At 46.5% G+C, this 27,199-nt stretch overlaps 1 protein-coding gene across 3 annotated transcripts; it reads right to left on the reverse strand.

Annotated features, from left to right (window-relative positions):
- On the reverse strand, window positions 1-27,155 carry TBC1D2 (TBC1 domain family member 2). Of its 3 annotated transcripts, none has more exons than XM_044418903.1 (14): window positions 27,029-27,155; window positions 25,264-25,710; window positions 22,759-22,906; window positions 20,971-21,109; window positions 17,657-17,784; window positions 16,978-17,150; window positions 12,784-13,170; window positions 11,479-11,589; window positions 8,852-9,036; window positions 7,909-8,385; window positions 7,445-7,565; window positions 6,602-6,787; window positions 6,267-6,388; window positions 1-3,354 (listed from the first exon to the last, which is right to left on the reverse strand). In XM_044418903.1, exons 2-14 carry the CDS (start codon window positions 25,672-25,674, stop codon window positions 3,153-3,155), a joined length of 2,790 nt encoding a protein of 929 aa, XP_044274838.1. In that variant the 5' UTR covers window positions 25,675-25,710; window positions 27,029-27,155; the 3' UTR covers window positions 1-3,152. The 3 variants fall into 3 exon arrangements, with proteins under 3 accessions (XP_044274838.1, XP_044274839.1, XP_044274840.1); XM_044418904.1 differs by lacking the exon at window positions 27,029-27,155 and adding an exon at window positions 26,696-26,859; XM_044418905.1 differs by lacking the exon at window positions 27,029-27,155 and adding an exon at window positions 26,009-26,039.
- Window positions 27,156-27,199: the final 44 nt, after the last annotated feature.

The following is a 27,199-nucleotide window of genomic DNA, read 5'->3' on the forward strand; positions in this document are numbered from 1 at the left end:
CACTGTTGCAGAAGAGCTTTATTTTCTGATGTTCTCCCTTCTAACTTGGAAAAAGCAATGTGTGCTTTAGAAAAGGAGATAAGGACTACCAGTCAAGATACTTATCTTTGGACAGCAACATTAAAGATGGAGGAAAGGGAGGCTGCCATAAAAAGTAAACATTGTCCAACTTAGTGCACATAAAGAGTTTCAGGAATGTTGCATTATTGAAATAAACACATAAGAATGTATAAAGCTATTCTTTAGCAAGTGCTTCAACAAAATGTGCACATATATGCATCCCAGCAGACTGCATGATGATCCCTGGAGGAAGGAGTGGAGCGCACCAGCAGAGAGGAATTCGGTGGTGGTGGTGACGGGGTTCCCTTGTGGGGGTGCTGCAGTGAAGTCTTAGTCAGGCATGGACTTTTCTGCACTCCTGCCATAAAGGAAAAATCAACATAATTGGAAGCAACACTAATACAACTCATTCCAGAAGGCTGAAGCCTTCAGCTTCCCTGAAACACAGAAAATAGCTACAGAAGTCCATCTTGAATTAAAGGGTAATGCACAAACAACAAAAACAAAATCTTTTCACACAATAAATAAAGTCAGTAATATAAAAAGGAAAGGAGAAGCAGTAGTGCATATAAAGCATTAGCTTTCAAAGGACCAGGGGACAAGGGATCACTGGAATTTTCCCTGGAATGCAAGAGACAGATCAGTTTATGAGTCAGAAGATGGCGGAGCATCACTTGTGACAGTCGCCGTCACTTGCTAAGACTGACAGTAGTCAAAAAACATGGCTGGACAAATAAGCACAAACGGGGAGATGAAAGCAGCACCTTATTGCAGGGACTCTACCAGGAGTGCTTTCCCCTCTTTGAGAAGGTGCCCTGGGCCTCTGGCCGAGGGCATGTTGCAGAGCCTGAGCCAGAGTGACTGCTGCGTGTCCCTCCAGGGGCTGCCTCCGCTTCAGGGACAGGGAATACAGTGTTTAAGGCACAAAGACAATGGTGACATGCAAGCCCAATGCACGTGTCTCAGGGCAACCTGACAAGAGGCCTTGCAGAGGAGGAATCCAAGGGATTTACAGAGGAGCATTCACACAGACATCTCTGGAGCCTCCCAAGCAGCTGCCAGGCCTCTGCATCACTGGTCTGGAGGGAGGGTGCTCCTGCAAGCAAAGGCAACTGCCCTGCCAGGGTAGAGAGATGGCTCCTGCCCAGGGGATCAGCTGCCCTCTGCTCCTGCCTTGCTCTGCTAAAGCCTGAGGCCTCCCTGCATGCACCCAGACACAGCAGTGCCGCTTCATGGCCTGGCTCTCCTCTCCTGAGCTGTTCATCTCAGGGTTGGCATTTAATGGACTCGGTGGTGTGGTGGCCACCTGAGCGTTAGCGGCTTCTCTGGCAGGCCATGGTGGAAGAACATCTGTGCAACCAAATTCCTGGGCACCAGGAAGGGAAGTCAGGTCACCAAGTGCTGCTCCACACCCCGGCTGAGCTTGGCTTGAACCGCCCACATATGCTTGCCGGGGCCACTTGAGGGGCCTTGGGCAGAGAAAGCCAAATCTGGACCTAGCATATGTGTGGCTCTCCAGCTGTGGGTCCCCAAGATCAGTTGGTGAGATTTCCGCTGGGGACGACAGCCCAGCAGAAGAAAGGTGTTGCTCTCTTGGCACAGATGGCAGAAGGCCAGGCTCTAGGATTTACAGGAGGCCTTGCCTGTCCAAAGTCCTCCTGTTGCCTGGCAACAGCAAAGGCCCATGCTACACACACATGCTTGCTTTTGCATCCAGGCACCTAAGCACACACAGCCTCATCTAAGTCACTAGGTTCGCCCTACACCTCAGGGCAGGAAATTCCAGGCAGGCATTTTCTGCAGCCCTGGAAAAAAAGTAGTGAATAGCGGATGGCATTGCCTCATCAATCCAACGAGGTAAGTTTCTGTTTTAGTATCCGTTTTGCAGCCTTAAGCAAAGCTCAGAGGGAGTACCTTTTCATGAAATGATTAATCCACCATTTACTGGCTTTGCCTGTGAAAAAGCAATCAGTGTACCATATAGGCAAGATTCACTTTTGCATTAGTATGACAAGAGGACTGCAGTTCTTGACACAACCAGCATTTAACTGCTGTGGCACACTCCAATGGCTACCAGTCCTGACGGCTTCATAGTCATGAAGCCATCCACACACGTCCTGAGAAGAGCTGGTTGGAGCCGGGGGTCAGACTAGATGACCTGGGCATCCCCTTCTGACCTGCTTACTTTCTATGTTTCTATGTTGCAGAAGCAGAGGGGAACACAAGCATGAGAAAGCTATTGCAGGCATCTCCCGTTTGCGGATTTTCTGCAGGAAGCTGGTTGGCCATGGTGTGAACAGAATGCCGGACTAGACGGCAGCTCGGTTTGATCCAGCAGGGTTCTCGGCTGCAACAGCGGCAGAAGCACACATACAAACTGGGGCCTCACCAAACATGAATGGAAGCAAAAATTCTCCCCCCTTAAACCGGCTTAGCAATCCCATCAAGCAGGTAATTCTTGTCTTCACTTGGGCACGTGTGTGTGCACAGATATGATCAGTGTGTGCACTGATGTCCTACATCAGTAAAAACAGCAGGAGAGAATTGAACATTTCGTTAAATCAACCCTACACTGGTCGGTTAGGATACCCAGTCAAGGAAGTTTATCTGTGTGTATGTTGCACAGGCACAACTTGAGGCCTCAGGAAACCAGAAGTGTGCAAGGGCAGAATTTTGCAAGACACTTTTAGTACTGGTGGTTCACTAGCCTGCAACAGAGGCATTTAAAAAAGGCGTACCTGCAAGTATCCTCCCTTTGCCACCCAGAGAGAAACCACACAGAATATGATAGATGAGGAGAAAAGGGACAGGCCTCTAACAGAAATATATAATGCTTGATGGGATCCAGAAAGGAAGGGAGAATAAAGATTCGATGGTGCAATGACATCCAGGAAATATTTCGCCACACTCTAGATCAAGAATAGACATTTGTGAGAACAAGATCTCTGCAGCATATGGCCATACTGATGCCCTTGGAAGCAGTCCAACACTTCACTCCTTGCTCACGGGTGACTCTGTACAAACAAGGTCCAGCGTTATGTTGCAAAGGAAGTGAACAGTTGAAGACAAACAGAAAAGAGGAAATAGGATTTTTATATCTCTTCTTCGTCCTCGCTCCCAGCTCCATCCAGCCCACTGGCTGCATGTCCTGCCTGTTCTCTCAGGTACTGTGCTTTTATTTGCTCCAGTTCTCTCAGTTCAGCCTCCAGTTTTAATCTGTGCACTCCACGCCGAGTTTGCAGCAGCTTTATGGAGAATGGGTTCATGTCACTGAAGGCAATGCTCATCAGCTTTCTGCAAGAGGGAAACCATGTGAGTGAGACCTGAACTGAACTCTCTTTGGAATGAGGTCACACATCCTTTTGTTTTGCCTCACAAAGTGGAGGCAGGCTCCCAGAAACAGGGCAGCTTTCCAAAGAGAATATCTGGCCACTGTTCAGGGTTCCTCTACATCAGGGGTCTCAAACTCGCGGCCCGCGGGCCAATTGCCGGGATGGGCAGGGCACGGGGGAGAGGCCCTGCGGCCTTCAAAGCGCCTGCGGCACCCGGGCCGGCCGCGGGATGAGCGGCCCACCACCACCACGGTGGTGGAATACTTGATGCGGCCCAGCCTCACCCAGACTCTACTTCCAGTGGCCCCCAGGTAAGTTGAGTTTGAGACCCCTGCTCTACATCCTTCGTGCACCTCTGTAACTCTCTGGACAGCCTGCTGGTTCTACATACTGTGGGAGCTGTTCTAAACCAATCTTTCAGCATGTATTGCTTTTGGGGAATCTGTGGAAGCTTTGTCTTGCAGAAGAAAATCTGTAGTATGTCGCCTGTTTATTGTTTAGGAAAACTGGTCTGCCATTACCGACCATTCAGTACACCCCAATAAATATTTGAAGAACCCGGGGATTTTCTGGAACAAGCCAGGCTTACATACTATACTAATTATAATTAAGTGAAATCTAGAGAGTTTTGTGATATATTTACAGGTGATCCATCAAATGGTCAGAAACACAGGCACAGACAATCAGGAGCATGCAGGATTCAGACTACCTTCTAAAATATATTCAATATTATCTGGACTCATTTCAGTCTGGCTTCAGACCCGGGTACAGTACTGAATCTGCCTTGGTTGCCCTGTATGATGACCTGTGCAGGGAGAGGGACAGGGGGAGTGTGTCCCTGTTGGTTCTCCTGGACCTCTCAGCGGCTTTCGCTACCATCGACCTTGGTATCCTCCTGGATAGGCTGGCGGGATTGGGAGTAGGACGCACTGCCTGGCAGTGGTTCCACTCCTACCTTGACGGCCAATTCCAGAAGGTGGTGCTGGGGGACTTTGGCTTTGTGCCACAGCAACTTTGCCATGGAGTACCACAGGGTTCCATTCTGTCCCCCTTGCTATTTAACATCTACATGAAATCACTGGGAGAGGTCATCAGGAGGTGTGGGCTGCGGAATCACCAGTATGCTGATGACACCCAGCTCTACCTCTCTTTTTCAACTAACCCAGGTGAGGCAGTGGCTGTACTGAACCGGTGCCTGGCCGAGGTAATGGGCTGGATGAGGGCCAATAAACTGAAGCTCAATCCAGATAAGACGGCAGTTCTGTTGGTGGGTGATTCGAGCTCCTGGGTAGGTGACTTGGGCCTTGCCCTGGATGGGGTTGCACTCCCTCTAAAGGACAGGGTCTGCAGCTTGGGAGTGCTCCTCGATCTGGAGCTGTCCTTGGAAGCCCAAGTGACAGTGGTGGCGAGGAGCGCTTTCCTTCAGCTTCGGCTAATCTATCAGCTGCATCCCTACCTGGAGAAAGATTGCCTAGCAACAGTAACACACGCATTGGTTACTTCCCGATTGGATTTCTGTAATGCACTTTACGTGAGGCTGCCCTTGAGGACAGTCTGGATACTTCAGATGGTTCAAAATAGAGCAGCCAGGTTGCTGACGGGGACTGGGCATTATTCTCATATAACCCCAGTCCTCTATCAGCTCCATTTGCTTCCCATCAAAGTCCGGGCTCAATTCAAGGTGCTGATTATTACCTAAATATCCCTAAACGGCTTGGGACCAGGATATCTAAAGGAACACCATTTTCCCTATTTGCCCTGAGATTGGCAACAGAAGCCCTCCTCTGGGAACCCTCTGTGAAAGGTATTAGGAGGCAGAGCACCTGGAAAAGGGTATTCTCTGTGGTGGCGCCCCAACTATGGAATGCGCTCCCCAGAGAGGTCCGCCTGGCGCCGTCATTATGTTTTTCATCGCCAGGTTAAGATCTTTTCATTTAATCAATATTTTAATATGTTTTAATATTGAATTTTATTATCGTATTTTCTTAACTTGCAGCCAGAATGGGTTGTCAATTTATTTATGCTGTTAGCCGTCCAGAGACATTAGTAATTGGACAGCATACAAATTGTATAAATAAATAAATAAATAAATAAATAAATAAATAAATAAATAAATAAATAAATATTATTGAAAGGGGAGTGCGCTTTTAGAGTATCCAATTTTAACACTGCTGCAAGCACCTTTCTCTTACCAGGCCATGTGGAAGCAACTTTCCTGTAGCGCTGTCCAAATATTTGCAGAGTGAAAGTGTGTGTGCGAGAAAGAGCGTGGCAGCATGTGTGCACACAAGAAGGAAGCTTTCTCATCTGACTGGCATCCCACTCACAGACCAAATGCAGACAATGGACTGTAGCATCTACAGCCACCAGCGGGCACATGTAACATCTGCTTGCGGGTGGTCATGTTGCATGAATCCAGTGAGCAGTGCTGTAATCCTTGCATAATCCACTCCCTCCAGGTTTGCAGATATAATAACTTCTAAGTGGAGGTTATATATTCAAAATAGCAGCTGTGCACACCACAGCCTCACCAGGGGTTAAATAATTCACATTAGGCTCTCCTGTCATGCAACCAGCCCCGCAGTGTTGGACAGCAACACAGGGAAATGGATTGGATGTGGCTAGTGTGTGGAGATGGCTTGATATTTTAACCTTGATTTATCTGTGCTCAGCTTGACTTCCAATGTGCATCAGATAATCTGACATTCCATGTATGGTTTTATTTTTATTCTCTATCCACTGCCTGATTCCCTTGTGTTTGCACCTTCCAATTTGCCAAATGACCAACTGGACCTTCCCTAGACAAAGTTCCTGATAGGATGCTGACTGTCCCAATCTCCATTCCAAGCCCTGGGCTTCTGATGCCATCCTTACCTGCCATCACAGATGGTTTTGGTGAAAAAACGAAGATACTGGTAAATTTCCAAGCTGTCCTGGATCCTTAGAATTGCATCTTCATTATATTTAAAAATTGCCAGAGCATAACGGAATATCACCTGGGACAAAGGAAAGCTTGGCTAAAAGTTATATAATGTCATAGGAGGGATGCAGACAGACCCTGGTGGCTTATAAATGTGACAGCAACAAGGTGCACAGTTCATTAAACACACACAGAGGTTCAGAAAGTCTGGCCCAGATTCTTAACCACTAAAATATCTCCTCCTGCACAGTGGCATATTAAGGAGAGTAAATAGACTCAAGTCTCTTACCTTGGTCCCTTCATACAGAAAGGCATCCCAGACTCTGAAGAGAATGTCACTGACAAGACTGTCAACAAATACAACCAGAAACCAATTGAAGGTCACAAGGGCCAGATCAATTCGGTGCTGCTCCAGGTGAGCTGTCAGCCTGGGAAGCTTCTCCAACAAGATATCTTTGAAAACTCTTTGATCCACCTAGATTTGGCAGAATAATAATTAAAGATGCAATTCTATGAATATTTAGACAAGAAAAAGGCCTACAATTCCCACCATACCCCTGTGTGTGCTTTTTTTACTGTCTAAACCAGGGGTCTCAAACTCACGGCCCGCGGGCCAATTGCCGGGATGGGCAGGGCACAGGGGAGGGGCCCTGCGGCCTTCAAAGCGCCGGTGGCGCCCAGGCCGGCCGCGGGATGAGCGGCCCACCACCACCACGGTGGTGGAATACTTGATGCGGCCCAGCCTCGCCCAGACTCTAATTCCAGCGGCCCCCAGGTAAGTTGAGTTTGAGACCCCTGGTCTAAACATTCATAGGATTGTGCCTTAAGTAACCTTATTAGAACAGCTGGCTGGAGAATGCTGGAACTTTTCCCTCTTTCCTGAACATCTTTTCCCTTGAAACCTGTGTAAGACTGACCAAAGATAGTAAAAACCCTTTCAGTGGAACCAATGGATACTCAGGGGTTTGGGAAACAGATTCAGGGCCAGGGCCCTCATGGCACCTACAGGCATTTGAAAATTTTCCCTACAAACACAGCACATATCATAGTGGTATTCCATTCTTAAAAGAACCCATTTTTCCTCACCCGTGACTGCTTTGTTGCAGGACTTAGTGAGGAGTCCCAAACTTACTTGTGAGCCTATCAGCGTGTTGCTGTAGTAATCTGGAGGCATTAGGTTTTCTGTGATATGAACTAGGCACCAGAAAGCACTTTCTTCCTCTTCTAGGACCAAAAGTGCAATGGCTGCTAGTCTAGGAGCAATGAGACAGAAATGTAAATGTAAAGCAAGCAGCCGCAACAGGAGGGCCTACAACTATGGCCATTAAAAATGCCTATTTTTTAGTTTCACTTTTGAATTGTGAAGCTGCTTGCTTTTTCAAGTGGCTGCAGCAGAAGCTACAAGCACATCTTTGGCTGAGCATGGTTTCATTTCATGTTCACCTATAGTTTCTCGGATGGCATAATGCATTAAACTGGAGTCCTTCTCCATTTCTTTTACAAGATGCCTAGAGTCTACTCAAGTCTAATTTATGATTAGCAAATTGTTTGTGGTAGATGCAAGAGATCTAAGAAACGTAAGCTGGAGTCTCTCACCTGTTCAGCCCTTGGCAATAGCCAATGGTGGGATTTTGCCGGGAAAATGCCAGCAAAACCCGTCGGAGTTTAGGAACCATCTGGGAGGTAGGGGACATAAAGTGTCTATTGCTGGTCAGTGTGCGGGGCAGATCCAGCTCAATCTGTCGGGAAGCTGGGTGCTCGGCGGCTTCACACTTCTCCAGCAAGTTTTGGTAGTGGCCCGCATAGCGGATGTGCTGCACCCGATGACTCACAATCCATCGCCACACCCTCTTGCGGTGCTGTACCGGGATGCCACAGCGCAGCAGGTTCTTCAGCTCCGTGGAAGGAGCCAGTTCTCCAAGGTTATTCCACCGCTCAGAGAGGGGCTTCTCCATTGCCTCATTGTTCCGAAGATTACTGGATTTGATCTCTAGTGCCTGGATTTTTGCCAGAAGCTTCCAGTCTGCAGCTTCATAGTCAGGAACAGTCATAAACCCATAGTCATCATATTGACTGAACAGTGAAGAGCGCAGAATGGGGAAAAACAAGAGATTACTGGGGCAACCAGTGAATGAAGAAGTTTAGTTAATCCTCAGCCTACTAACTAAATAAACTAAGTTTCGTATGTGGCTTAAGAAAAATGCAAACTACTATGCTGTAACCCGCCTAGGAAGGCCTTTTGGCAGTTATAGGGGGCCTATAAATATGTGAATAAATAAATAAATTTTCTCCTTTTTTTGCCTATTGCACTACCACAAAAATATCCTAGAAAGATAAGCCAGTAAGCCCTTGAACTGCAGTATCATTTTACTCCTCAAGGCAGGCTATACCTCAAAATCTTTGGCTGATTAATCTACTGATTAAAGCCTGCCAACAGATGAATAGAAGGACTGGGCAAAGATTCATCTCATCCAACAACAGAAATCTTGGTGCCAAGGAAACAGCCCCACGCCCTCTCGCTCGCACTCATGGCATTTACTTGATTGGGCTCAGCTGAGCAGGAATCATGGGCTGGTCCTTCACGTCCCACTGAAGTGCCTCCCGTATGAGGCCCTTCACCATGTCCACGTGCTCGCTAGCCAAACCCGGCAGGCCTTGCAGCTTCCGCAGCAGCATCAGGTACTTGCTCTCAATCTGGCAGTTGTGGGCTTGCAGATGGGCACACTGCAACATAAAGGGAGACCAATGCAATAGTTGGAGTACGAGCAGGGCTTCGCACGAGGCTTTTCACAGCAGAGGCGGCCACATGCAAACCAGGCACAGACAGCTGATAATTCATAAGTTCATTTGGACGCAGAAAGAAAGCTGGATCATCATCTGTCTCTCTGTCTATCTACAGGCCAAGTATCTCTATAGATTAAGTTTCTGGGGGAAAAAACTGCTTTGCTATTATAGTTAGTACTTTGAAATCCCCAGAAATAAGACACAGTAGACGTCACCACATGATAAATGTTGGTGATCCTAAGTTCCTTCTTTCCTGTTTGTATTCCAAGAGGAGACCAGATCTAACTAATGTAACCTATAAAAGCTGTGTTGGTAACAGAGGTGGATTGCTCCTTGCTACCTACACTGGCAGTCTGTGATGCTGATGAGCTGCTCAAGGACCCCTCCCTACAATATTATCACATAGATAAAACTCTGATTGGATTGCAACTTTCTCTTAATTGGACTGAACCGTCTTTACATTTCAAGTTTTTCCTTCCACGGGGTCATATCCAAGTTAATTGCTGCAATCACCTTCAGGGCTTCTTTGGATGGGCTGCCTACAGTGGCATGGCAGACCAGACAAAAGCCTCCTCTGCACTGGTCCTCTTTGTGAAATGCTCTTCTCAGGGACACCTGCCTGAAGTCCTCACCATCAGTCTTCAGATAGTAGGTTCAGTCCTCCTGGCAGGCATCTAACCTTTAATCTGCTGCATCAGTCACACACTGTCAGCTTGTGAACATCTTAATATTTGCCACTGTTGTATCACTGGTTTTTATGATTGAAAGTTACTCCAAAGACATCTACCAGTTGGATGGCATATAAATTTAATAACTAGAAACAAAGGTAAGAAAAGTTATCATCGGGTATATTTGCAGCCATACAGGCAAGCACACAGGAAGCACAAATTGCTGGCTACCTCTCTTCCTCAGTTTTCCTCTTCAGGACTTTTCCCAGATCCACAGCACCCCTTTCAGCTCTAGTAAATTACTAAACCATTAGAATCCCACAGAGAGGGGCAAGATATCCGTGTATGCACAATACCTCACAGATCTCTACAATATGCATATCCTCCCATCCACATATATCTGGACGTGTACCACTGAAATAAGGAAAGCAGCAACAGATCAGAGAAAATGTGGTTGCCTGGCAGGCCCTCCACACAGCTCTCCCCCACCCCGCAATACATACACGGTGAAGCAGAAATGAGATGTTCGAAACACTTCCATACTGGGAAGAAAAGGTTTCCATAAGATCCAACACAGGGATAGCATTTTTTTATACTATCCAGGCCCACTTTAGATAGTGGTACAAAGCCCAAAGAGAATATAATATTAAAATGAATGCCCTTTCTCCCCCATGCTCAGGCTCACACAGAGAGAAGGAAAGAGAGAGGTGGGGGGCACTAAATGTTATGGTATTTCGAACGGGATTTCAGAAAGCTCGTAAAGACTGGATGCTCAACCAACAAGATTGGACCCAAAGACCACCAATAGTTAATATTTCCAGAGCACCTATTGTAACTAGTCACTGTATGTAAATTGAAATTAAGACACAAGGTTTGCCCTCAGGCTTTTAGAGATGCTGGGCACAGAGGGAAGGAGCAAGGAGGGACAAGGGAGGGAAGGAAGATCTGCTTTAGCATGACAGAGTGAAGGCATTTCCGTTCTCTTTTGCAGGCATATTAATCCAGCTTGAGACAGCCTGGGGCAATTCACTTACTATTTTAATAGTAACCTTAATTTTTACATTTACTTAATTATTAGTTGTTCGAGGTGCAGCTGTATTTATGCAAGAATTAGTTTGTAAAGTGTCAAAAGACTTTCTGTTGTTAAAAAACTGAGGAGAGCAAAATACCTGTCATGTTCTAATCCTTTCTTTGTTATTCCACTAACCAGTCCTACTCATCACTATAATGTCCCTCCGGAGAAAACTTCGGAGAAAACTTCTGCAGGTGAACACAAGCCGCTGTTTGTCAAGTATGCCCCACAATCCCACAATGAAGGGTGGATCTGTATCTTCTAAAGACCCCTGGGGTGTAATGTGCCTCTAGACACACTGCAGCCCTCCAGGGAATCCCTCTTAGGCAAGGTTTGTCTCAAGAGTAGTTGTCACGTTCCCCCTCCACAATGCCACCACCATTAAGTGCAATACCTTCCTTTTTCTCACTTGTATGGAAAAAGTTAAAGGCTTGCACTTAGGTCCCTGTCCTTGCTGCAGCACACCTGAATCTCCATGCAAGTAGACTAAAAGCATGACAGAATGGTAGGGACTGCTTTTCTGGCCACACTGAGGTCCAAATGCAAGGACATTTTTGAAATCTGGAAAAGGTATAGAAAGAGCACAGAGCCTAAACACTAACGTTGGACTGCCAAAGAGCATCATGTCACGTCATTTCTTACCTTCATCAGGAGGGTCTTCTCTCTCTGTGCCACTGCACTCCAGATTTTAGTAACCTGGTGGATTTCACAGTTCAGAAATTGGTTCTGAGTCTTGTAGGCCTCCAAGTCATCCTGGCAAAAGAACAAGAGAAGACATTGAAAAGCAACCTGCTACTGGCAACTGAAATTTCTTAGCCCAGGAGAAGAGTGTTTATGGATGGATAAATGTGGTCCTAAAGATAGGGTCAGAGGTAGCTTGTTCCTGGTCTGTAAAAATCTTCCATGGCTGCCCAAAAAGGTCCAGGGTGTTGCTGACTGAAATGCTACAAAAGCTCTGATTCACCTTCCTCATGTGTCTGCAAATACTACAGTCACTCTAGATGGCTGCTTATGCTGGCCCAGCCCCTTAGTGACCAAAGAATGGCCTCAGACAGTAAAGAAGGGAACCTTTACCAAAGTTCTAATTCTTAATTTTAAAGGGCAGGCTGCTGGGCTAGTGAGAACCTTTGTGAGCTTGTTTTGGCAAAGGTATAGTAGTTCTTGAATTAGTATACTGGAATGTTTCTTTTCACTGGCCCAAGCTCAGGGAGACAAAATGTTACAGGTAGAACTTTCAGTTTCAATACTGAGAGGGTGGAGATAGAGGTAGGAGTAAAGATTATTACTTAATTTCCTTAACCAGTTGAATTAATGAATTTAATGAGCATCCTGTGGGTTTTCCCCCAACACATACTCTCAGGTCAGGTTGCACAGCTTAAGTGGGTAATCAGTAGAAATTATGCCAACTGAGTAGATATGTATGATCTATCTTAATTTTACATCAAATTTTCCACAGTCACAGAAAGAAGTGAGGAACTAGGAAGGGTACCAAAGCCTCATCCTTGACTATTGGAAATCAAATCTAGCAGAAATCTCAACCACTTCCAAGATTTCAGAAGGCATTTTCCTACATACTTTATCATATGATTTTAAAGATGTTGACTCTGTATTATGATCCTTTTCTTCTTCCTTCTTCACCACTCAGAAAATGGATGTAGAGTGGTATATACATCTTGTAAATATATAAATATTCCCTACCACAAGGGCTCAAAACTTGCCTTTAAAAAAAGTCTGCATTCTCTGTCCAGCATGATATTCTACATTTCATTTGAGTGAGTTAGCAATTAGGCATTTCTGTGAAATTGTGGCACAGAGACTTCCCTTAGGCAAAAAGGCAGGTTGGGATAATACAGAGCCAAGATGCAACTGTGGAAGGAAGCTGGCCAGAAATGCCACCTTTAATTGTACTTGACCACTGCCTGAGTCTAACTGTTCACCTCTGCATACCTTTAAGTATTCAATTTCTTCCTGCTGCTTGTACAAGGTCTCTGTGGCAATGACGTCTGCCTCAGCAACGGTGTTAGCCATGTTTCCAGTGAGCTGGTCCGTCAGCTTCAGAATGACTTGCTGCTTGGCCTGGTTCTTTTCCATCAAGAGCTGCACGTGTTCCGCCAGCTCCTTGATGTGCTCCTCCTTCAAAGCAAGGCTCTGCTCCAGCTCTTTCTTCTCCATGTCCAGCACTCCAACTTGTTTGTTCAGCTCGGCAATCTGCCTCACTTTGTGCCTCATCAGTTCCAGCCTGTCTTTCTCCTTTGCTGTGGCCAGGTAGAGACAAGACTCCCGTTTCTCTTGCTGGGCTGCCTCCAGAGCTTTGTGGAGAAGTTTAACCAGTTCCTGTGGAAGAAAGCACAAAAAATGCTTTACTCTGTAGTGAAATGCTTCCTGACTTCCACTTTACACTGCATAAGAGGCAAGTGAGGATTCAAGATGTAGCTAGATGCTTCTGTACCACACATCTGCAGCACAGGTGAGGTAGAAAAGATGGATTAGCTCTCGGCAGATTGACAAATGACCAAGGGGTCCTGGGAGTAAGAACTGCCCTCAGAGATGTTTAATTGTCTCAGAAAGGGGGCAGCAACCTCTACCATAGTCCTGAGTGAACAAAAGTAGGTTCAATTTTTGGCTGGCAATTTGCATCAGCTGTTGAGAAAGAGATTGACAAGGGGGTATTATCACTATTATCCAAAAGTGCAATTTATCTCCCAGATTAACAACATGTTAGTGAGTAGCCCTGTAAGAACATGCTGATTTTATTCAGTCAGTCACTATTTTCCCCCTTAGATCCCCAAAGAAGGTCATCCATTTAAGAACAAAGAGAACTGTATCTGAAAGCTAGCAACAATGCGGCATAAAAAGGCTTTTGTAATTGTTGCATGGACCAAATAGAATGTAGCAAGCAATGGTTGATAGAGGCACCACTGGCACCCTTCCCAGAGCAGAGAAAAAACATGATACACTTGCATTTAAATCTGTATAGCATTGCTTCCGTTGTTAAAATCAACACGGTTAACTAGCATACCTAGTTAACAGAACACAAGTCTGTTCTTGTGTTCAGACTTCGTATTTTAATGTCTTCAGTGGCCTTTATTCTTGTTATGTATGTTGCCTTGAGTATTTTGCTTTAGGAGGGAAATGTTAGGAATGAGAAGCACTACAGAAGGGCCAATAACTATGAGACAAAGCTTATTGTCATGGAGCAGCTGAGATGGTAAACTAGAATATGTCCAGTTCAAGCCATAAGCTCACCAAATCGCCTTACACAAGACTCTGTTATCACACTCGCAGGCTCTCTTCAGGAACAATGATACCGACAAGCGCTTTCCCACTGAATTACAAAACTCCCTGCTGCTTTATGCCTTCCTCCTTCATTGCAAGCTTGCAAAAAAGCTTTAAAAATAGTTGCTCAAACTGGCCTTTCCTGTATAGATAGCCAAGCTATGAGTTGCATTCTCAAGAACCTCAAACTTGGCTTAATTTTCTCCATATTGATAGGGCTTGTTCTGCCTATTTGTTTTCTTACATTCAGCTCCTTTACGGTTGTAAACTCTGTAAGAATATGTCTTTGAGAAGTAAAATATAAACATATTAAGCAAGCAACCTCTAAATATTACCATTAATACCAAAGGAAAGGAAGTAGGCACAAGACAGGTATAGTTGCCCTCAATGTCAGTCTTTAATAACAAGATTTTATCATGTATGCAGACAATGCACTTTAGGACTTAATCCAGTGAAGCTACCCATAACCTATTCATGTCCTGGTGGTGCCAGTCTTCTCCCCCTCCAGAAGAACACCCCCTAATGCTTCCTCTGAGGCCACTGCAACCTAAGTCGTTCTTGCCATGCCAGCTGCAAGTCATGGAGGGCACTCCAAGTGTGGATCCCCAGCTCTGGGCTCAGGAGGAGGAACGCAAACAATCCCTGTCTAGGGGCCATTGGTTCACCCTGTGAACATTCAGAAGCGAGTTGGAAGGGGTCAATGAGGCCATCGGGTCCAGCCCCCTGCTCAAAGCAGGACTCCAAATTGAAGCATCTCTAATGGACACCTGTTCAGCTGCACCTTGAATGCCTCCAGCATGGGAGCACCTACAAACTGCCCAGGTCACTGGTTCCGTCATGTAAGGAACTTATATAACAATATTAGAAAATAATTGAGGAGAATGTAATCTTCAGTAGTGTCTATGTCCTACAATCTACAGAATACAGGAGAGCAGTACATCATGGCTAGAGAATAGTTTCATCTTATATACCGCAGAAAACGTTGTGGAACCCAGTTGGTTCAGGCACTCTGTTGCCACTGAATGTGTTCCTACAAAAGCAGAATGTGAAACCAAACCCAACAACTTCAGTGCTAGAATCAGTACTAATAATGCCACGGACATTTCTAGATGCTCACAATAATGGCATGTGGACCCTTGAAACAGCACTCGGGACAAAAATGAAATGTTCATTTCCAGAGTCATTTCAAAGTCATGGTTAACAGGGAACTATGGTGAGTGGTGAGGAGCCAGGCAGTAAGAATTTGTGCTGGAGACACTAAAGGCTGGTGGAGAGGGAACATGTGAATCTGCAGTCTGTTCTTGTCTCTTTTATCATCACTTATCACTGTTAGCCTTAACTCAGAACTGCTAACTTTGGCATTAGAGGCCCACACTGGTATTCCAGCCATGTTCATGATTGTTCATGCTGTAGGATGGTCCTTCTACGACAGCCTAAAGAAGAGACATGTTCCTAAAGATGGAAGATGCAGAAATTTGGGCCCAGAAACCAAATCTAGCCCTTCAGAGTTCCCTTATGTGGTGGAACCAGTTTCTTCCTTCCCCCAAACACAGATCATTTGGTGTCCTCCTGGCTTTTCTGCAGTTTTTCCCTCATTCTGAAAAGTAGAAATACCTCTCGTAAAGCTTAATTTCTAGCAGGAAGATCTTTAGGCAAAAAGATGCTAACACATTTGGCCTTTGGGCTCCACCCCTTTTGCCTTCGGCCCTGCTCAGCCCAGAATGCGGCCCTCAAGTCTGTTTCCAAAATGGCTGAAAGAGGCTCAACATCTCTTGCATAGATAGCAGAATCTGGAAGCAGTATTAACAGGGTTTTTTCAGGGTATAAGAAGCATATTAACCTTCCATACTGCCATTTATGTGATGTTTTTATCCAGCCCTTCCTCCACAGAGCAGGGGATGGCTCTTCTCCAAGGCTGGTGAGACTGAAAATGATGGGCCCAAGGTCACCCACTGCGCTCCATGCTTGAATAGGGGCATCAGGCTTGCTCTCTTTGGTCCCGGCTTGACAGGGTCTCACTATCACCCCACACCTGGCTCCCATGCCCTGATGTGTTGGTGAGTCTCCTTGCTAGTTATCGGAAACATGATGGGTGAGTTCTGGAGCCAGTCTTCTCCTCCGTGTTGCCTTTCTTTCAGAGCTCTCCTTCCAGAAAGTTCCTCCAGGCCAGTTTATGGAAAGGGGGCCAACATGCCTATTTATAACCCTTTAAACTGATTAGTCTGGTACCGCTGAGGATTTCTGTACGCAGGATTATTACAAGGGCCCCTGCCATGCAGTTGTGATTGCATTTTTTTACTGACATTTTATTTTCCTGCATTTTAAAGTAAAGGCAAAGGTTCCCCTTGACATTAAGTCCAGTCATGCCTGACTCTAGGGGGCGGTGCTCATCTCCGTTTCCTAGCCAAGAGAGCCAGCGTTTGTCTGCAGACAGTCTCCGTGGCCATGTGGCCAGCATGACTAAACACTGAAGTGCACGGAATGCTGTTACCTGCCCACCGAAGTGGTACCTTTCTATCTACTTGCATTTGCATGCTTTCGAACTGCAAGGTTGGCAGAAGCTGGGACGGAGCAACGGGAACTCACCCCGTTGTGCAGATTAGAACTGGCGACCTTTCGATCTACCAGCCCAGCAGTACACCGGTTTAAACCACTGCGCCACCTGCAGTCCCTTTCCTGCATTTTAAACTGTGCTAATGTTAAGTTTCACAAATTCGCCCTGGGAACCTCTCTGGCACCAGAAAATAATATCTTCCACAATGTTGTGCCACTGCTGAAGGCCCTGCTCAGTGGTCGCATCAGGAGATTTCCTTTCAAGAGCTGTGGATCAATACATGCCAAATACACATTCAAGGACAGCCTTACCTTCTGAGATTTCACTTCCTCTTCAAGAACTAGAACTTGGTGCTTCAGAGTGTCTATTTTCTCCTGTCGTGCCCCTTCAGCAAAGTAATGGAAACTGCTATTCGGCTTTTTGTTTTTTCTTGCCAAAGGCATCTTTAGCCTCCTCTTTATGTCTTTTTGCATATCTGAAGTCACTGGCAGGAAAATAAAAAGCATGAAACTCTGTCATTGCCATGGAAGAAGCACACTGGCTTGGATAATTTGGGAGGATAGATTTTGAGGATCTTACAGATTGAAACTGAAACTCCCCACCAACTGATCTAGGTTCAGGAAGTTAGGAAGCTTAAAATGAGCAACCCTGCACATACTCACTTGGAAGTAAGTCCCACTGTGTTGAATAAGGATTATTTTCAGGTCAGTGTACATATGCTTGCAGCCGCAGTCTAGTATTTATGTCTGCAATAGTTTCAGTACAGCACACACCAATATGTACTCAAAGTGAGTCCCTTTGGTTTCAGTGAGGGTTACTTTTAGGTTAAGTGTTCCTAGAACAATTGCTGCTTTGTACTCATTTCTCCAAATTTATCTTTCACTGGCCCTGATCTACAAACCGCAATGATACACACCAAGGGGGATACACAGAATACCGACCTCAACATGCTTTTTATGTTCTATTGTAAAAATACAATTTTTAAAGCACCTGTATCCTCAGCTTCTGCTTCCACATGCTCCTCATCAGCTACATTTTCAAGATTTTCTTGGGATCCCACAAACATGCCACTTTCCCTTCGGTTCTGCAAGCTGCTACAAAGGTTATGCACTGTGTTCCTGAAAGCACAGAATCATATGGAAGTGAAAAAGAAGCCATACACTACTTGTACCAGGATCACAAATAAATCCTGAGTTTTAACTAAGCTGGAGAAGCTTAATCTGCGGTGTTAAACTGGTGAATTCAGAATGCCAGTCAGAATTCAAAGGATGGATTACAATCATTGTATGCAACAAATTTTGTGCGCACAAAAAAGCCAGGAAAATGTCACATAGAGCACATAAAATCTCAGGGAGACATTTCTAGCTTAGCCTTGCCACTAACCTGTTAGTCTCTGTGTACAGCGAATTACATTTTTATGGAGTAATACTGAATCAACTCCACTGCTGTCCAAACCAGGACATCCAGTAATGGGCAGGTTTCTCACAACAGTGAAAACAAAGCTTTAGTTATACATGCCAGTTTGCTTGCAAAATAGCAACTGTGATTAAAAGCTAACTCACTAGTGTACACAAATTCTAGGATTCTCAGGCAGAAAGAGGGGGTTTCTCCACTTACCTTTACGCGCTTTGAAAACTAAAGAACTGAAAGACTAAGAGCACAAACTTATACTGATTTACTCAGAAGTATGTCCAATGGAACTCTGTGGGGCTTACACCCAGGTAAGCATGTATAGAAAATATTAATAGTGCTACAAGTACATTAATGGTGCACTCCTTTGCATGCTTAGACAGAAAGATGGCATGCCACTCCCAGCACGCCCTAGCCAGCATGGGGCACGGCTCGCTGGGACATACGGGGAGTTGTACGCCCTCTTTCTCTTCAAACGTACAAAGGTTTATGCCCTAACATAAAACAGAAGTTCAGCAGTAATCAAATGAATTGGCAGTTGCAGTTAGGCATGGTTTTGTCTATTCATTTAAATATTCATCACAAAAGACTGGATTCTGATGCCTTCCCTTCATAAATCATGCAGATTATAGAATATGCCTTGTTCCTATCCTTTCGCTGCTTAGCCACGGGGCAGGCAAAGTGTGAGGAAACTTCATCTCCTCTGTCCCCACCTTCTGAGAATCTCATTCAGCAATTCTTCTGGCCATTTTAACCAGATATTGCTCATGTACTTCCAAACTTAGCGTATCTTTGCAGCCTTTAGGGCTAAACAATGGTTTTAAATGACAAGAAGGCGCATTCAACTCCTAGTACTTCATTCTACTCAGCATATATAAACCCTGGAGGGAAGCTGGGGTTTGCAGTAACCCTTGCTTCCCTGTCTTGTTGAATTTCTGCCACAAGGCTGCATCCAATGCTGCAACATAATCAAGTGTGGGGACTCCTACTGCCTTCAGTAGATCTTTGATTTAGCAGATATTGTACCTAGTTAAGTACAAACTCACATGACCTGGGTTCACTCAGGGCTGGGCCAGGCACACATGCTCATGATGATAGTATGTCTTGCTTACATGAAAGAACCATCACAGATAAACACAGAAACAGAGAAACAGAGCAAGTCAGAAGGGGCCTCCCGGGCCATCTAATCTGACCCCCCCTTACACTCTTACACTGCTAGGAACATGATGCATTGTTCTTGAGCTGCATCACACATTCAGCAATAAGCAGAAAAGGTACTGTTCTCAAAATTGCCACATTAATTTTAATTGGAATAAAATGGATGGGTTCACACAACAGGACTACCCGTACTGCAGCACAAACCATCTAGTGTGGACTGTCTGCTCAAGAGCTCACAATGTGCCCAATAGACAAATGGCCACCTCACAGGTCCTTTCTCACCACCTCCTCAATCGGTCCTCCCACAGGTATGCCAGTGCCCCCCTCGGGGACGTCCCGGTCTCTCCCCATCCCTGCTAATATGGGGCGCCTGCATGGGCTTGCTGCAGTGGTGGGAAGCAGGGGCCGTGGCTGCTGATTTGCAAGGTGGCAGCAAAGAGATCTGCAAGGGGAAAGCTTGCAAAGAAACATGACAACTCACTATGAGTTGTCACAATGTGCGAACCAACCAAATTCCTCTTCAGGGACGATTCTTCTGGCCAGAAACCCACAAAAATGAACTCACCAATGCAGGTGCAGTTCTGCAGAGAATCCAGCTGGAATTCTGCTGGCTGGACTCAACAGGAAGCAGCAGAACCGGCTCTTGCTCCTGGCTGCCCAGTCCCTGACTCCATGCTGGAAGGAGGTTCAGAACTCTCCCAGCACAGGAGGGGGAAAAGGCAGCAGACCAATAAGATCAGAGCTGGGGCCAACAACTCTGACACTGTCCAGACCACAGCGGGCCTGCTGGGGACCTTCCCACCCTCACTGAAGGAGTGTTCTGCACCTCAGTGTTTTAAAACATAGCATTAGCCCTTAAATCCTGAGCATATCTATTCAGAATTAAGTCCCACTGAGGTCAGGAGTACAGTTTCAATCTTACTACCACATAGGAAGCAGTGGCTTCTGTGCTTTCAAGTTATGCTCCTTTATCTTTTAATAAATATATGCTCCTTTTTAGATTATTATAACTTCTTATGAAATGTTTATAAAAGTATAAAGTACATTTTATATGCTCTGACCTTGCCTATGCACGTCTCCAAGACGACTGCTATGTGTTCACACAGCAGCCACACCTTCACTGCCTGTTTCAGCCTGCTCCAACCTGCCGCCCTACAGATCAGGTGGTGGGCAACTTCTTTGGGCTGCAGGTGCATTTGGCTGCTTGAGAAATTGCCATGCGCATCCACACAAAGTGGCTGCCATGCAAGGAGCAGCTGGCCGCCTTGGGCAAGAAACTGAGCATGAGGCAAAGATGGATTCTGAGGCACAACACCCTACGTTGCCCCTTTGAAGCCAATTTTCAGCACCAACAGATACCCATTTCACAGCAATTTCCGCTGTTGCCAAATAATATCTGATGATGATGATGATGATGGTGGTGGTGGATTGCTTAAGTGGGAAGGCTAGGGCACCTTGCTAGGCAGACTGACACCCATAGGAACCACATTACCCACCCCTGATCTAATGGTCTTTGAACTAAAAATCACATCATCCTGGACCATTGGCCCCACTGGATGAACATGATGGGACTTAGATTAAAATTGATTGTAGACTAAAACACCTGCAGGTACCAGGCCAGATAAGGCCAGAATACTATGGCACAAAAGGGCACTTCCCAGTCTTTGAGGAGCCAAAATCTCTGTTACTGAAGCCATAGGCTGCTTTTCTGAAACTTAATTGTATGAAACCATTACTGTATTTCAATCCAGGGATGCTTGAGGGAGAGGTTCTGAAGAACAATAGACGACTGCGGTGCTGGTAGGCAGGCTGTTTCTAGGCCAACCACATCAGTGGGAGTTTTCACAGGTGGTAAAAATTCATGTTCTGCTTCAGCTAAAAAAAGGAAGAGGAAAAGTATCAGTGATGGAATTCACGTGTATTCGAGCTAAAGTTATTTTGGCACGGTGACACCAGGCAAGCCAAAGAAGATAAAAAAAGCAAGCAGTGTATCCTTTGCTGCCCTGTGATGCAAACAGCACCATTCATGTTAGAGCAAATGCAAGACAGATATCAGTTCCTGCATACCTTGAAACTGTTTCTGTAGGGGGTATGCAGAAAAGGGCCTGCCTCAGGTGAGGAGGCCAGCTGCAAGAACTCTGGCACTGGAGGCAGGCTCTGGAGATGCAGCCTTGCCAAGCAAGTACTGGTGGATCTGCTTTTGGTGTTGCTGCCATTTATGGGATCCATCCAACAAGCGGATCCTGCAGCTGGACCTCTGCCCCTCTCCTTTTCCCTGTACCTCCCTCAAAGCTGCTCTGGGGGATCCCTCAACATGCCGGAACTGATTCAGGGGACACAGGAAGAGGGGTGGTGCAAGGCAGAAGCTCTTCCGCCAGAGGCAGCTGTTCCACAGGTAGAGTGACACCCTTGCACACAGCCCTGCCTCTTCTAGATGGAGGCTACAAGAGCAGCTTGCTTTTAAGCCTAACCCAACAGCAAGCAAAGAAAGCCCGAGCTGCACAACTTGCTGAGGCTCAGCCAAGAGTAAGGCCGACAAAGCCGTCTGCAAACACCTAATTTAATGCATTCTGTTCCCGAAAACCCCACAGAGCCCGAGCTCAGCTCGTCTTGGTCTCCCACCCTTCAGGATAAGAGATGGCAACAAGATTGGGTGACGTGGTCTCCGTGACTCACTAAGGCTTCTCCCGCACCAGTTGACATGGAACTGCTGGTGGTATTTTTTAAATGTTTTGGATTTAGCACCAGTGCAGCAAATCAAACATACAGGAAGGTCCTGGCAGATGTGATACAGTGCAAACAGCCTTCAAAATACCACTGCTGCTTATGATACAGGCTTATGAGCTTGTGTACATAAACTGGTAGGGTGGCCACAATTTCAAGGATATGTAATAGGGGAGAGGAGTGTGACCACTGCTTTCACGCCAGCGTGTCTTACTGTACCATCGCTTTCAGCAGGGTTTCCCAAATTGGTGTCCTCCTGATGCATTGGACTACCATCCCCATCATCCACAGCCAGCATGTCCAAGAGGACTGGCGGGCACCATGTTGAAGAAGGCTAATCCAACCTGGGTGGGGCCGAGCATAACGATCGGCTTGCAACCTCAAAAGGAACTGAGGCATAAAGTCACGTTATAAATGGCACCCTCCTTTAAAATGAGGCTTCGGGAAGAATGCAATACAAAAGGGCTGTAATTGTTAATAATTTATTGAGAAAATAGAAACAAATTATAATTAATCAACAAAAACTGCCCAGTCCTCAACAAGTTGCAATCATGCAGGGATTTTCTTTTTGTTCCCATCTGTAGAATCAGTCCCCAGCTCAATGTGAAGCAAAAAGCCAGGAAACTGTCCCAGACTGAGCTTTGCTCCAGGTATCTGGCCTTGCGAGCACCAAGCGGCAGCAGCCTCCAGGGTTCCAGGCAGGCTGCAGACCGAGCCTGGCTCTTCCTGCATGCAAAGCAGGGCCTCTGCCTCCTTGGCCTAGAGCCCGCGCACAGAAGGCCAATGTATGACGGACTTACTACTGTGCAGCTGGGCCTCGGCCACGGAAGGAGGGGAAGCATCCTCTGCATCTGCCTCTACCAGAGTTCCAGGCTGCTTGTTGCAGAATTCCCAGCGCTTCCTCTGCAGCTGTTGTAACCAGTACATCATGGCCTGCTTGTTGACGGCCTGCAGTTCAATTTCCCAAAGAAAAGAACAAAGGTCAACACACAGTCTTCCCAGTTCATGTAATGCCTAAAGTTATGGCTGACTACTGCCACCGATTCTATGGCATAACGTCCTGGGCTTTGGAAAAGCTGGCCCACCAAACCTTTTTCTAGGGAGGAACTAGGAGGGTCAGTCCATATCAGTCATATCCCCTGTCTGTTTTTTGCTTGGGCCAAATTGGTGGTGTTGTATCCGAGGAGGAGGAGGAAGAGGAGAGAAATCACCAGAATAATTATATTTTACATCCTGCTTTCTGGTACCTGTTTTATAGACCATTTTACACATCTGTTCTATCACTTGCACCAGCATTGGATTCAATCCTGGGCCTGATTCAAGGTGTTGGAGCTTACCTAGAAAGCCCTAAATAGTTTGGGGCAAGACCACCTCTTCCCATATGAATCTGCCTGCAAGTTGCAGTCATTATCTGCATCCCTACAGTATGTTCCCCCACCAAGAGGTTCAGTTGATGGGAACATGGGAGAGGGTCTTTTCCATGGCAGTACCCCAATTATAAAGCTCCATCCCAAAGAACATTATACAAACCCTATTGTAGATGACATTTAGAAAAGCAGTGAGAAGATTTTAATTCTGCCTGTCTCTTACTGGCTTTTAATTTGAGACTGTTTTAATCTGCTCTTCTTGGTTTTAATGCTCTTTCCTTGGTTCTTTTTAAACGGTTTTGTGGGCATTTGTTTTGCAAACTGTGTTAAGTCATAGTTTCCCTGCAAAGGATAAGAAAAATAAGAAAAAAAGATGTTCCCGATACTGAGGTCAGTCTTTAGGTTTAATAATGAATTCATTAGAGAACTATTTTTAAGGAAATTTCCTGAAGACAAGAGCTTCCTCCTCATCACTGATAATCAAGGGATTTTGCAAGGGGAACACAATGTTGTGAAGGCAATGCACATAAAGGATCTGGTATTGCTCAGCCATCCTTGATCGTTGCCACTAATAAAAAAGCAAAAGAAAAGACACCAAAGGCTGTAGTTCTAACATTTCTGGATGCCCAGAAAATTCCTAACTAAAACCAACAGCCATGCAGTGATGGCTTTGATCCCACAGATTCTTGAAAAAGTTCCACTGCAGGAAAGTTGCTCGATCGGCAAATTTCCAAGGCCTCCATGCCACAGAAGTCCTTAACGCTAGGTGTTTTTTTGCTCTCAGAGTGAGAATATCAACTTGGCACCCATCACGGTTTGTTGGGGTCAGCATCCCTGCTGATCCCAGAACCCAAAGTCAGGAGGGAGCAAAGTATCAGTCAGAGAGGGGTGCAAGGCACTGGGAAAGGACTTAGAGAGAGCCTCCAGCTATGGGGTGGCATACAAATGCAATCAATCAGAAAAGCCAAAGGACAGGTCCACAGAGAAGCAGCAATCTACACTGGGACACATAACTTAGACAGAAGAGCAGAACTGGGTGGCATGGGAAAGCACAACAGGCTCCAAGTGTCCCAATCCAGTGCAGAGTTCACTGGTGGGGCTTGCAGTGCTGGCTAAGGTGGTGCTTCTGGGTAGCAGTTCAGTCTGCAATTCCCCTGGCAGAAGTGGCAGCCCAGGAGACTAACTAGCCTCCCAAAGTTCCAAAACCTCTACTCCAGGAATGGGGAATGTGGGGCCTATAAGATACTGTTGTGGTCCAACACCCATCAGCCCCAGGCAACATAACCATGGGTCAGGGATGAGAGGGCTTTTATTCCAACTATATTTATAGGGCCACAGCCCTGCCATACACAACCCCAGGGCCCATCTCATGCTCGGTTTTACAGTCACTGCCTCTCCCTAAGACAGGTGCACGGCAGGGGCATGGCAGGTGCACAGCAGGTATAAATCCCTTTGGACTTGGCACAGATTAAAATGACTGCCCAAACAGGAGTTTCATCAGAAAGGTTTCTGGGCAGCCCTTTCCAGCCACACTGGGAAGGGTGTCTTTCGGGTCCTTCATTTGAAGAGAGGGTGCAGGTCCCTTCCAGTCGAGCAGCTGGATGCCAAAGTAGCATCTTCACTGGGGAGAGTTCACCTTGTTGCTGAAGAAGTAGCCCCCCCCCGCCCCGAGGCAAGACTCCCCCTTTCCTCCCTGACCCACAAAGGCACCAGTAGGGTGCGGAAGTCCCTCCCACTGTACCTTGCCAACGATCAATGCACACAAGCAGGCTTGCCACACCACAGCTGCCAGGCCCTGCAGGTGCAAAACGGCTTCTTGGCTCAAACTGAGCTGCCAGAAGGAGAGCGGCGAGACACCGAGGCACGCCGGACAGCTGCAACCTTGGCCGCTCGGTTCCCCCCTACTATCCATATCCAGCCATATATCATCACACATACCTTAAGGACAAAGTCTTTGCCAGGGGTCCTGACTTCAAAGACGCCTTCATCTGCTCCCACCTTAAGATCAAAGCTAGCGCTGGAAATGTCTATGTGCCCCAAAGGGGTAATATCTTGTGCTGTCCTGTAATAAAGTAAGTGGCATTTGTTTTCATCATAGAAGAACCAACGTGACTTCCAGGCATTGATGGGTGCTTTAGCAGAGAATTTGTTTAAATAGCCACATAGCTGTTTCTTTGGGGTTTCCTTGCCAGGCTTCAGGCATGTGTTTTCCCAGCCTTCATGGCCAGGAGCTGCATCTCCTTCTGGGGCACAATCGCTGCCACTTCTAGCATCTGCTGCTTTTTCCTCTTCTGACTGATTTGATGTTCCAGGCATAAGGCCATCTTTGACCTCAGAATCCAGATTCATGCTCCCTTGGAGGTCAGATCTTCCGTAGCTGGAGTACTAATGGAGAAGAGAGACAAACAAAAGCAGCTTAAGAAATGTTTCGTAGTAAAATCTAAATTGCACACATGCAAGACTTTCTTTCTCTAATAGCTGCCTAAAGTTAAGCTTCTAGACTGCAACCTAAATGTGAAAGAATCCAAAAGCCAGAAAAGCGACCAATCACACTGAAATGCCTGTATCAGCCCCACTTCAATGAATGTTGAATGTTGACTTGAACATTCAAGTCATGTTCCCTTGACTGAAATGCTCAGATATCGCTCTGTTATTGAAAGGACTCCAAAGGTCAGCGTCTTACCAACTTCCTCCCGCAAGTCAGAACCGCCACTACTTCTTCTCCGACAGCAGAGAGAGACAGAGAGGAAGGTTGGTTCCCTGTGCACACCCTCATGCAAACGTTTGGCACAAGCCTTTATTGGCTTGCCCCCCACTCCCTGGGCGATCTGGGCTAGATTGCCTCCAAAGGAATGCCACCCTTTGCGGGTGGGGTGGGGGACAGTTCACTGCCCTTGCAAGAGAAACCTTGGTCTCCCGATTGCAGTACCATTATAAAGTACCACAGCTGTTGTTGTGAGGGTTCACTTTACTCCCATTTCAATGAATGGTTATCAACTGGAGCCAAAAAGCTCCAGAGGTGTGCAGGTGAGAGCCGATTACTGGTAAATTCATTTCAATTATTTATTCATTTATTTATTAAAAGCATTTCTATTCCATCGTTTACCAAGGTCTCAGGATGGGTAGGAATTCATGGCTAGGAATGGAAGGATTAAGCTGTTCCTTCCTGCCTAGAAGTCCTAATAAGAATCAGAAACAGCCAACTGTAAAGAGAGGGAGCAGCGGGGATGTAGTTGGCATTTGACCTTGGAAAGCAGACTTCCCCAACTTGGTGTCTTTCAGACAGGCTGAGCTGCAATTCCCCGAATCTCCCAACTATCCGGAGGGTATCATGCTGGGGAAGCCTTTGCACTCTCTTACTTCTACGCACTTTTTCTTTTGCTTCCAACAGCAAGCGTGTTTGTATTTCCACACACACACACACGCTTTGCACTCCCTGGGCACGCACAGCCGAAGTTAACTATTCCGCCGCATCACATCGGGAGAACTTCACAAAGCTTTACTCCACGATCCACGCGCCTAGCCTGCAAGATACCACAAGACTCCGCGTCGTGTTTAACTGGTGCCCCAGTGATTCAACGCGGCGTGACCAGCCACCAGGCAGGCACAAGAGGAACGACAAGCCCTATCATGCGCGCACAGACACACGCTCTCTCTCTTTGGATGCGGCGGGGGTCTCCCCACAGCACAGGGCGCGCCTTACCTCCGTCCAGCTCTGCAGGCATTCCCCAAGCAAGCCAGCGAGGCGTCCTGACTTTCTGCCGCCCCGCAACCGCACGACCCGCTTCCTGCCGCGGCGGGCGGGCGCCGACAGATCATGCGGTGCAAGCGGGCGCCGCTTCCTGGTCGGTTCGGGGCGGGGCGGTGCCAGGCG

The sequence above is a fragment of the Varanus komodoensis genome, unplaced genomic scaffold (genome assembly GCF_004798865.1).
Source record: "Varanus komodoensis strain SLA01 unplaced genomic scaffold, ASM479886v1 scaffold94, whole genome shotgun sequence".
Classification (NCBI taxonomy): Eukaryota; Metazoa; Chordata; class Lepidosauria; order Squamata; family Varanidae; genus Varanus; species Varanus komodoensis.